Source organism: Drosophila eugracilis, unplaced genomic scaffold, assembly GCF_018153835.1.
Source record: "Drosophila eugracilis isolate 14026-0451.02 unplaced genomic scaffold, ASM1815383v1 contig_2153, whole genome shotgun sequence".
NCBI classification, from domain to species: Eukaryota; Metazoa; Arthropoda; class Insecta; order Diptera; family Drosophilidae; genus Drosophila; species Drosophila eugracilis.
This window is the reverse complement of record NW_024573037.1, coordinates 237,365-249,390: the sequence shown is the minus strand read 5'-3', so window position 1 is coordinate 249,390 and position 12,026 is coordinate 237,365. Positions and strand designations below refer to the sequence as shown.

Sequence of the window (12,026 nt, the reverse complement as noted above, 5' to 3'; positions counted from 1 at the left end):
ACGACTGTGTATATATGTACGTACGTAAAAATACGAATGTAGATGGCGTGTGTTTGTGTATGCGGTTAGCACAAATCCAACGAGAAAGAAACAACCAACGTTGGCTATATGTATTAACTTCAAAATAAAGTTCAGTTTAAGCTGGAGCGCAGGCAGTCGAGGTTGCGTCGTTTGTTCATTCGGTCGGCTTTTTGGTCTTTCGGTTTTTTTTATATTTGGGCTTTCGGCTAGTTCCTATATTATATGTACGCATGGTAAGCACGCGTTCTCTTTCGATTCGATTCGACGATTCCAAAGTTTTAGTCTCAGTTTCAGTTTTCAGTCGTTTCAATTGCCTTTGCTTTGATTAACAAACAATAAAAGGAAGCTTAAAGTGTGTCTGCAATTCTGTGATTTGTTTCAAAATGTGACTTTAAATAAGATATACCTATGTATTTGTAACGTTTAACAAATACTTTGGATTACATTTTTGTTGCATAGTGATGTATGTAAGAAGAGAGCATACAAATGCATTTGCATTACGTGATTTCATAGCACTGTATATATGTTTGTTTGTATGTGTACTATAGAAATGGCAACTCTTACGCATAAAGTTGCGAATGTGTATAAAGCCATACATATACATACATGCATAGATTGTCAGGCGCATCAAATACATATGTATATGTATACTTTCACGCGCACATACAAAATATAAGTTGGCTTGGTGGCTTAATTGTTGTTGCTTTTATTGTGCTAATAGTCGTCTGCACACAGTGCGAAATTACTATAATTAAATGGAGATGTGTGATTTTATAAACATGTGGCAAATTCAAATAGAGTGAGAGAGATAAACAAAATAGGAGATTTTCAAGCTGAACTTGCAAACATACTTATGAATATACGTATATGTATATGTACATAAGTACTTTAACACACCGACGTGCATATTCGGCAAACTTTAATACATACAAAGAAATGGTTTATAAACGAATGGCACAGTAAAACAGAAACCGGAATCGATGTACATACTACATATGATACTGTTGATATGAAACCGTACCATGATTTTTATAGCCTTCTTATGTTTCATATGTGTCTAGCTACGTAATGTATACTGCACATAACTGCATATCCTATGTGCATATCATTTGGTAAACATATGTATGCAGACATTAAGTTTTTAAGCGCGTGCACAAATTTATACTTTGATAATATGATTATATATACATATGTATGTGTACAATAAATGTCGTGTGCATGCATACATTATTTTCTAATTGGAAACGCACAAGGAATATACAATTAGCTTGATTATAAAACATTTTCTTTGGAGATTTCAGTTTCTTGGGGGAGCTCCTTGATTTCGAGTTAAGATTTTATATAAACAAACAATTTCGTAAGGAAGGAAAACAGTATTTCCAATAAACAATTCATAACAATACTGAAAATAAATATTTAGGAATGCTTTTTAAAAGCAATTTGATCCATTTGGATTCTTTGTAAACAAAAGTCTTGATTTCAAATAAATTTAAAATGGGAATTTTCATATTGCATGTTTTACCAGTTGGTTTTGGTGAGTTTCCGATAACAACAATTAAAACTAACGATTTGTGGATATAGTATCTGCTGATTGGCTTACTCATTGTTAACACTTCACCGTGATTCCCCCCGCAGAGTATTCTGTTGTGTCATCCCACGAACAATGGAACATTGCCAAAGGCACCTCATTAATAAATAAGCACAAGCTTTAAAAAGTACCACAGAAATATGATTCACTTTTGGCATCTTTATTATATAAGAACAACAACCCCACGTTTAACCGGTCCAAGGCTAGATATATATACATATATATATATATATATGTATATATGGTTATCTCAAAAACACAATTACCAATCTACAAGTAAAGTATTTTCTTGTTCTGTTTGCAGCAGATACGTCAGGTACCAGACTCAAAAGATAGATTCATGAGTACGACAACAGGAAAGGGACACGTCGCAAAAAGACTCTTCGGGAGAAGCAAATTACCTTAATAATATTAGCTAAAGTTAGTTAAATATGTCAAATACGGCATCCAGTAGTGGTACCGTCGGTAGCATAGGATTCACGCCACAGATCACAGATCAAGAAAAATGGTCCGCCTTGAAGATGAAACGACCTTCCTGCAGCGAAGGCCCAAAATCTCTCGAAGAGCCAACGTATCGAAAGATTGGACGGCGAAAGATACTGCAAATCCATGTCCATGACCCTGGAACGACAACAACAGCAACAGAAACGGCAACGGCAAAACTCAATAGAATCTATTTATGTACAATTAACCGAATGGCACAGAGCTGTATATATTTTGTATTATTTTTAGTAATCCTAAGCCCAAATACTAGTTGTGCTCTAAGGAGTAGTAAGGGTGAAACTCAGAATTATGCCGGAATACTCAGCAACACGACCGCGACAACATTATATGATATGTCTGCGTCGCAAAATAGTAGAACCCCGGGCCTATCAACAGATGATGATCATGTTGATGTTAATGATAAAAAGCTCCATAGTACCACCAAGGTCGAATCAAGCCCGGGAGGTGGAAGAGCAGGTCAAGCACAGGCCATTAGTGGCGGTGGCAAATATGATTATAACTATGAAAATACTCACACAAATGCCAGTGCGAAAGATAAAAATGTTGACCCGCTTCTACAACAGCAGTCAAATAGCCTCGACTTCGACGGGGTCGATATGTTTGGCGCCTTCAATATTCCAGAGGAGGCGATATACACGAACGAGTTCGCCGTTAACATTCCAGCTGGCAAGCATGTGGCCGATGTCATAGCTTCCAAACATGGTTTTATTAACAAGGGACAGGTAAGGATATCTACCAGCTAACTTTTAAATTAAATCCTTTAAAAAGTTATTTGATTTGATACAACGTCAACAACTGCTATTATGTCGAGTTCTATAATCCTCCATTATTATAAATGTATTCCCAGAAGAGGGTTCCATCAGTTCAAAAGCTATTTGTTGCGATATCTGTATACACTCGTACATATATAGTATTACTCTATTAATACATGATTAATTACCCCATTTGTTATCTGGTAGTACTCGCAACCAATAAAGAACATGATAGACCTACTAATCATGTCAAAACGATCTCTTTTTAGATTGGATCGCTCGACAATTACTACCTATTCCAGCACCATCACGTGTCAAAGCGCTCGCTGCGTTCCAGCCACAAGCATCAGGGAGCTCTTAGATCAGAGAACGAGGTAAGTAAGAATCACTAAGGATATCTATAAAAAGTTTAATAACAAACATGATTAAATTGTAGGTAAAATGGATGGAGCAGCAGCATGAAAAGGTGCGACGGAAGAGAGATGGACCATACCAGGGCTTACCCACCTACAGTCCGTATAATCTTTTACGCCAACCCGGCTACGCTGTCGATCCGAATCCGCATCTTTCATTCTCCCCAGAATCAATTTCGTTATCCTCGCACTCGCCACGCATGGAATACCGGGATGTTAGCTCACATTTTATATTTCCGGATCCGTTGTTTAAGGAACAGTGGTATCTGGTGAGTAAAGTATGTAATCATCTCTCACTTAAATGCATGCTTCATAAAATCCATATATTTTATAGTCCCATTATCAAACATTAACTTTTTCATCTAAAAATAAATAAATCTATTGAAAATACTTGAAAGTTAACTACTTCATAATCTAACTAAATCCTATCATTTATTTTTGGATTTCAATGTTGTAAAACCAAAATCTTTTTAATAATTATAAAATCTTCCATACAATTTGTTCTGTAGAATGGCGGTGCCAAGGATGGCTTAGACATGAATGTCGGACCAGCATGGCAAAAGGGTTACACTGGCAAGGGCGTGGTCGTGTCCATTTTGGACGATGGCATTCAGACAAATCATCCAGATCTTGCCCAGAACTATGTAAGTATATCGCATTTGAAAATTAGTACACGTTTTTATAATAAAAAAATGCAAATAAAACAGGATCCAGATGCCTCATTCGACATCAATGGCAATGATTCGGATCCTACGCCCCAGGATAATGGTGACAACAAACACGGAACCAGATGTGCCGGCGAAGTGGCCGCTGTGGCTTTTAATAACTATTGTGGAGTTGGAGTTGCCTACAATGCCAGCATTGGTGGTAAGTTAGTTTGTTTGTTATCAATTTTATATCTATAAAATTCTTTTTTAATTAGGTGTCCGAATGTTAGACGGAAAAGTCAATGATGTGGTAGAGGCCCAGGCCTTAAGTCTTAATCCGGCGCACATCGATATATACAGCGCCTCTTGGGGACCGGAAGATGATGGTTCCACTGTTGATGGCCCTGGGCCGTTGGCTCGGCGAGCTTTCATCTATGGAGTGACCAGCGGACGACAGGGCAAGGGATCCATTTTTGTGTGGGCCTCTGGCAATGGTGGACGCTACACGGACTCCTGCAACTGTGATGGCTACACCAATTCGATCTTTACCCTATCAATTTCAAGTGCAACTCAGGCGGGGTAAGTTTTTAGAATTACATACCAAGATATAGTTCTAATTTAATTTTTTCTTTCGTTACAGTTTTAAGCCTTGGTACTTGGAGGAGTGCTCTTCCACACTGGCAACAACCTACAGTTCTGGAACGCCGGGTCATGATAAGAGCGTTGCCACTGTTGACATGGACGGCAGCCTGAGACCGGATCACATTTGCACAGTGGAACATACGGGTACATCGGCATCGGCACCACTGGCAGCCGGCATCTGTGCCCTTGCGCTAGAGGCAAATCCAGAACTTACTTGGCGTGATATGCAGTATTTGGTGGTATATACATCAAGACCAGCGCCATTGGAGAAGGAGAACGGTTGGACGCTGAACGGTGTGAAGCGAAAGTACAGCCACAAGTTTGGATACGGATTGATGGATGCCGGAGCAATGGTGTCGCTAGCAGAGCAATGGACAACGGTGCCGCCGCAGCACATCTGCAAGTCGCGGGAAAACAATGAGGATCGTAAGATTGATGGCACATATGGGTATACATTGGCCACGCATATGGATGTGAATGGATGTGCGGGTACACTCAACGAAGTGCGCTATCTGGAACATGTACAATGTCGGATAACTCTGCGGTTTTTCCCTCGTGGAAATCTACGCATTCTGCTCACCTCACCGATGGGCACTACCAGTACATTGCTGTTCGAACGGCCGCGTGACATTGTCAAGTCCAATTTCGATGACTGGCCATTCCTCAGTGTTCACTTCTGGGGCGAAAAGGCAGAGGGCCGCTGGACCCTGCAGGTGATCAACGGCGGGCGACGGCGTGTCAATCAACCGGGCATCCTTTCAAAATGGCAGCTAATATTTTATGGCACCAAAACTCAACCTATGCGTCTCAAGTCGGAGTTATTAAACAGCAGTCCCCAGCTACGAAGCCCTATTGGCTCCAATCCATTCCTTATCCCGTCAGCTTCGAACATTGGTCAGCCGGCCAACGAGGGTGGAAACTTCAACACGGATAGCTTTGCTGGTTACCTCAATTATCAGAATATCTTTAGCAGCGCTGGTTCTAATCCGGAGCCAGCAACAGCTACTCTTGACGGTCAGAACGTGACCGTTCCGATAGCTTCCGGCTCATCCGCTGAATCCGTTGGTTTTACCGCTTCCGCTGCTCAACTGATAGCTGCACCTGATACGAGAGATGGGGACAAGAAGATCCTGCACTCTTGCGATGCCGAGTGCGACTCCTCGGGTTGCTATGGTCGTGGGCCCACTCAGTGTGTAGCCTGCAGTCACTACCGCTTGGACAAGTAAGATACGAAATTGTATAGTGATTAGAAGTATCAGACTAAGTGGTTTTCCGTTTACAGTACTTGTGTAAGTCGCTGTCCTCCGCGTTCCTTCCCAAATCAAGTTGGAATCTGCTGGCCATGTCACGACACTTGCGAAACGTGCGCTGGCGCCGGACCCGACAGCTGTCTGACATGTGCCCCAGCCCACTTGCACGTCATCGATCTCGCCGTATGCCTGCAATTTTGCCCGGATGGATATTTTGAAAGTAATTTTAGATAAAGACTCCTATTTTTGATATTGTATGCGATCATAATTTTTTCTTACCTTCAAAACAGATAGCAGGAATAGAACCTGCGTTCCCTGCGAGCCCAACTGTGCCTCGTGCCAGGACCATCCCGAGTACTGTACTAGCTGTGATCACCATTTGGTTATGCATGAGCACAAATGTTACTCGGCCTGTCCTTTGGACACATACGAAACGGAGGATAACAAGTGAGTTTATAAATCAATCTTTAATCAAAATATAGTACTAACGAATGCTATCCGGTAGATGTGCCTTCTGCCACTCGACTTGTGCCACCTGCAATGGCCCAACGGACCAAAACTGCATTACGTGCCGTTCGAGTCGATATGCCTGGCAAAACAAATGCCTTATTAGCTGTCCAGATGGATTCTATGCCGACAAAAAACGTCTGGAGTGCATGCCCTGCCAGGAGGGATGTAAGACCTGCACCAGCAATGGAGTCTGTTCCGAGTGCCTTCAAAACTGGACGCTGAATAAGAGAGACAAGTGCATCGTGGCCGGGAGTGAGGGCTGCAGTGAATGTAAGCAACCTGAAAGAGGCTATGCACTGAATTCATTATTTTACCCTTGCTTGGTATTATAGATCAGTATTATAGTTGTTATCAGAAATTCTGATCTATAAAATGTATGAGGGAGTTGTCCGTTAGATTGGAAAAGGTATTGTTTTTCCAGTTCTCTTTCGTCTCATGAATAGAAAACATAAGAGGGCTAAGGGGTTTTTCTAGTATACTTGCAATCGATTTAGAAATCTATAACTTAATTTGATTTAATTGTTTGTCTTTCAACAGCTGAATTCTTCAGCCAGATCGATGGGCAGTGTAGCCCGTGCCACGCCTCCTGCGGGAGTTGCAATGGACCGGCAGAGACGAATTGCATGTCTTGCCCATCGAGTCGACTGCTAGAACAGAGTCGGTGTGTGAGTGGCTGTCGTGAGGGCTTTTTCATGGAAGCGGGCTCCGTTTGCTCACCATGCCTGCACACATGTAGCCAGTGCGTCTCGCGGACGAATTGCAGTAATTGTTCCAAGGGTCTGGAACTGCAAAACGGCGAATGCCGCACCACCTGTGCCGATGGGTAAGCTATTAATCCTACATGGTCGTCTAACATAAACCTAATATGTGCCGTATATTCTCTTTCCAGTTACTACAGCGATCGTGGCATTTGCGCCAAATGTTATTTAAGCTGTCACACTTGCAGCGGTCCAAGACGAAATCAGTGCGTCCAGTGCCCGGCAGGATGGCAACTGGCCGCCGGTGAATGCCATCCCGAGTGCCCCGAAGGCTTTTACAAGTCTGACTTTGGATGTCAGAAGTGTCATCATTACTGCAAGACATGCAATGGTAAGCTATAATACTCAAACCATTTATTATTATAAGTCTAATGTACTTTCCTGTTTTCATATTAAGATGCTGGTCCATTGGCCTGTACCTCGTGTCCGCCACACTCGATGCTTGATGGTGGTCTGTGTATGGAGTGTCTAAGCTCACAGTATTATGATACAACAACGGCCACATGCAAGACTTGTCACGATTCTTGCCGCTCCTGCTTCGGTCCCGGCCAATTCTCCTGCAAAGCTTGTGCTCCGCCTTTCCACTTGGACCAGCTTAATAGCCAGTGTGTAGCGTGCTGTAACAATCTGACGATCGTCAAGAAGTCCTTGTCGGCACCCTGCTGCAACTGTGATGGAGAAACCGGTAAGCTTTTAATCGGTTCTTAATAATATCTATATATAAATTATATAAAATGTCTTACTTACAGGCGAGTGCAAGGCCACGTCGACGGGTGGCAAAAGACGCACTGTTATCGGCACCGGAAGTGCTTACAAAAGCAGCGAATCTGTGCATGGATCATTTGAGAGTGATGGTAACAGCAGGGAGTTCGTCCTTCGACTGGACTCACCGCTAACGGCGATCACAGCTATTGCTGTGGCCATATGCCTCTTGATTATAACGATATTCTCCATTATCTTTGCTGTTTTACAGGTAAGAAACAAATTGGCAACTTGCTAATTGCAACGATAATTTACTTATTTTATTGTCCCTGCAGCGCAATAGCAACCACGTATCTAGAAATTCAGTACGATATAGGAAAATAGCAAACACATCGTCGAGCAGACGAAAGAACTTGTCCGCTAAGCCCACCAGCGATGCAAGATTCATTTTTAATATTGGCGAGGACGATGAAACAGATGGTGATAATACCGAGGATGAGATGGATGGTAACGTGGGCACAGATATAAACAGGATTGTTTACGATCGCAATGGCAAAGATCATGGACACGAATTTTACATTGAGAGTACAAATGATATTGATGCGATCGAGTTTCACTGCAAAGGAGGAGCGCAGAAAGCAGAGTCCCAGACACGAAGGAGCAATGAGAACGTTGGTAATGATGATAATGATAATGATGATATTGTTCATTATAATATGAATACGGAAAGAAATCCGTCAACAGCAACAACATCCCGTACAAACATCCGTAGCTGATTGATTGTTAACGATCAATGGACAACACGCGACAGCGAACATAATTGTACCAACAAGAATTTTGATCTTGGCTTTCTTGCTCTGGACTAGTAAATTGTAACCTTGCTTTGAGAGGAATATAGCGAATCGAAATATTTAACATCTGAAAATGATAAAAATTTATATGTGATTGTGAATTGTTTTTATATATATATTTGTAAATTTAATGTTTGTATTAAATTTTTATGAAAAATGTTATGTCAAGTTGAACAATGACAGTGTCTTTTTTTATTGTTCCAGCCAATAATATCTTTTCTATTTTAAAGGGAAGATTAAAAACAAAAAAGGTTTAGATAATGAACACCAAAATAAATTTCGATCAAATTATTGGCAAAACGAACAAAATAAAACAAAACAATATCGCTTTTGATAAAAACAAAATGAAATTAGTCTTAGGAATTATTGTTTTTAGTTTAATACATTTTTTAATAAATACAAACACTTTTTAAAGATGTGAACCGATTATTTTGTTAATGAAAATGAGAGAGATAGATATATCTCTTTTGTTGGTTATTTAAAAAAAAATTATAGAATAAACAATGATATTCAGGAAGTCGACCTCAAAGAATGTCTTTATTTTCCAGTTTAATATAAAGTTCCGGTAGAAAATATTTTATTTACAAAAATAGAAAATATCTATGTACATATTCAATATACACTTCGATCACTCATTCAATTTTAAATCGAGACAACGTTACAAAATATTATTGTAGCTTGGATTTGGATTTTGACATTTATTCGAATGTTCATAATGTTAGTTCCATGTATGTAAATTATTATAAATTCGTTAATACTTCTGTTTACTTCTTCTGTCTTATATGTTGCGGCGTATTCTAAAGTATACAAAAATCGAAGATATATATATATATATATTTGTTTTTACATAGGTGGCTGAGAGGTATTTTACATGGACGTGGATTCGTTTGTAGGCTTACGATCCATTCAAGATATAGTACAGTCGCAGCACATTAAAGAGTAGTACAAGCACTTGACGACCTTTTCATCATTATCATCATCTTTGCCATTCAATTTAGCCTTGTCATTGTCGTAGCCAAAGATTTTCCCATCCAATTGATCGGCTTCCAGACTATCGACTTTCTTAGACTTCTTTCGTTTATTTTTATGCATCATTTCACTGCAATTTCTCTGTTGCACCATATCATCGATCCAATCGAAGTCGGTGGTGTTTTTCTGAAACCTCGGAAAACTGGAAATGCTTTCGATCGAATTGATATCCTCCTATTCAAGTAGAAATTGTGTTAACATCATAAGCTAATAGATGATATTTAAGTCTATTACCTGATTATTGTTGTGATTCTTATATCTACTCTTTTGTGGCGTTGTTTGCTGGGAATGTGAAGCCGGGGGCGATGATCCCGGCTTATGATTGACCATTGACGAGGATGTCGTTGCAATAGAAGCAGTAGTTCCCGAAGAACTATTTAGCACCACCTCGGTATCCTGTGCTGTCAAAGCTGGTACTTTGGGCAACTCCTCAGGGCTCACAAAATTGTGCTAAAACAAGATACTGATTAAATTCAATCCATTTAAGAGGGGTAAAACAATATACCAAGTCCTGTATTACTACGGTGGTAATAACATTGGGTGAAGTCATAACTCGTGTGGATGCTGATCCAGTATCAGAAAGTGGACTATTCAGGATTGGTGAGTTGGTGCTCACGGGTGTGGCTGGTAAAGTGGCAGTGTCTGAAACGATGGCCAGATCATCAGAGGATGTTCTGTCACTGGTTGAAGCACCTTGAACCATCGAACATGTGGCCACAATGCTGAGGGACGGTGATGGCGGATTGCCGGATAGATCGGGAGAGGGACTAAAATATAATTCATAATTATTTCTGTATACCCCATATCATATATGTAGCTTAAGATATCTTATTGATTTAACGGTTAGGTATAAGTTTTTAATTAAGAATTGTTTATAAAATTAAAACTGTTTTGTGCTTTTTTAATCACAATTTGCACCTTACTTACAAGTCAATCAGCTCGGACTGTGCCTTGCTGCCTCCCAAAGACCACACTTCGCTCTTTTTTTGTGGTCCTGTATAAGAAATCTGCTTATTCGTAGCACTAAATCGACCCTTTGGATGGGACTTTCGACCTGGTATCCACAATATGCGCATACCAGAGGATTTGCTTTTCTTCGTCGAATTGGAAGCCATCTGAAATTCAGTATACTAAATTCAGAAATTAAATTGTAAAAGTACACTTGCTTTTGTTTTTTATGAAAGTGTAGTTTTACTGAAGTCTTCACAAATGACACTGACATGAAAATATCGGCACACTAAGTTTAGAAACTAATGAATTGATAACCTTTCTGCACAGAAATCCTTTTTGTTGTTGCTTATTTATAACCTTCAGCACACTTCATAGGTTTGAATACACGAGAACATAAATAAACATTCTTATTCCTCAATTAAGAACAATATTGAAGGAGTAAATATTTATCATGGCAAGCAAACAATCTGATAGTAGTGACGTGCAAACAACTTGGAAGAATAACTGTTGACAGTGGAGACTATTGACACATTGGCACTAGTGAACGAAGACATTGTGCGGCACAAATAACTCTCCACATTCGCCTGAAATGGTATTTTCACAATTGGAATTTGTTGCTGGGATTACGTTATATATGTTCAAATACATATATGCGCATCGCGACGACTTGAATATAAAAAAGTGGTTTAACCAACACATACATAAAAAAGCCGAGATTCAAAACAACACGCACATTTACCTTGCTATATATATATATACATACATACAGACACATACTTTTTGGGTGACAAACAAGTAGTAGTATAACCAAACATGACTTTGTGTTAGTAGGTTTAAAACAAAAATTAGACTTCTTATTTAAAATCACAAAACAAAACCTGAATTGCTCTCACCTTTTCTCCTCAAATCTTGACCTTAATATCACAAGGTTTTGTGCAAATATAGCATTTGCTTAAGCCAAGTATATAAGTATATACAAATATATACTATCGCGTATGTGGAGTGGGTTTTTTATAATGAACCGTATAAATCCGTGATATATGGTCTGAGATTCTCAGCTCTTGGATTTCTATTGAGCTGTGGTTTTGTTTTGTTATTTTGCCGTGGGAACATCCAACATCGAATGGACGGGGTGTGGATTGGCAATAATTACAAACTTCACATTACATTAGTTTATTTGTTTAAGGACCGAACGCATGATGTATATATCGAATAAACAAAAACTCGAACTAACCAGTGTTAAAAAACCCAGTAAACTCAATAATAGCTTTCTCTTTTCTATCGGTCACAACACTGTTACTTCACAGCATTCACACTCTTTGATGAAAACTATCGATATATGATATTAAGGGCATCCAGGGATAGTGAACGACTTTATTTGTAGATTTTTGATATAAGTTATAAAACA

General features: G+C 39.6%; 2 protein-coding genes across 10 annotated transcripts; one reads left to right on the top strand and one right to left on the bottom strand.

Moving 5' to 3' along the window:
• Positions 1-9: 9 nt before the first annotated feature.
• On the top strand, positions 10-9,073 carry LOC108102915 (furin-like protease 2). Of its 7 annotated transcripts, none has more exons than XM_017208166.2 (17): positions 10-254; positions 1,914-2,835; positions 3,135-3,239; positions 3,302-3,377; positions 3,447-3,547; positions 3,788-3,922; positions 3,986-4,145; positions 4,201-4,504; positions 4,566-5,789; positions 5,850-6,037; positions 6,108-6,264; positions 6,323-6,597; positions 6,865-7,150; positions 7,217-7,416; positions 7,483-7,770; positions 7,835-8,058; positions 8,123-9,073. In XM_017208166.2, exons 2-17 carry the CDS (start codon positions 2,041-2,043, stop codon positions 8,561-8,563), a joined length of 4,959 nt encoding a protein of 1,652 aa, XP_017063655.1. In that variant the 5' UTR covers positions 10-254; positions 1,914-2,040; the 3' UTR covers positions 8,564-9,073. The 7 variants fall into 7 exon arrangements, with proteins under 7 accessions (XP_017063655.1, XP_017063651.1, XP_017063650.1 ...); XM_017208165.2 differs by having other exon boundaries at positions 12-254; positions 3,447-3,556; XM_017208162.2 differs by having other exon boundaries at positions 10-245; positions 1,917-2,835; positions 3,302-3,556.
• Positions 9,074-9,156: 83 nt separating this feature from the next.
• LOC108102922 lies at positions 9,157-11,873 on the bottom strand. 3 transcript variants are annotated; one of them, XM_041818149.1, is made up of 5 exons: positions 11,512-11,873; positions 10,595-10,797; positions 10,173-10,434; positions 9,902-10,117; positions 9,157-9,841 (listed from the first exon to the last, which is right to left on the bottom strand). In XM_041818149.1, the coding sequence occupies exons 2-5, from the start codon at positions 10,780-10,782 to the stop codon at positions 9,545-9,547; spliced, it is 963 nt and encodes a 320-aa protein (XP_041674083.1). In that variant the 5' UTR covers positions 10,783-10,797; positions 11,512-11,873; the 3' UTR covers positions 9,157-9,544. The 3 variants fall into 3 exon arrangements, with proteins under 3 accessions (XP_041674083.1, XP_017063664.2, XP_041674084.1); XM_017208175.2 differs by having other exon boundaries at positions 10,595-10,782; XM_041818150.1 differs by lacking the exon at positions 10,595-10,797 and having other exon boundaries at positions 11,512-11,871.
• Positions 11,874-12,026: the final 153 nt, after the last annotated feature.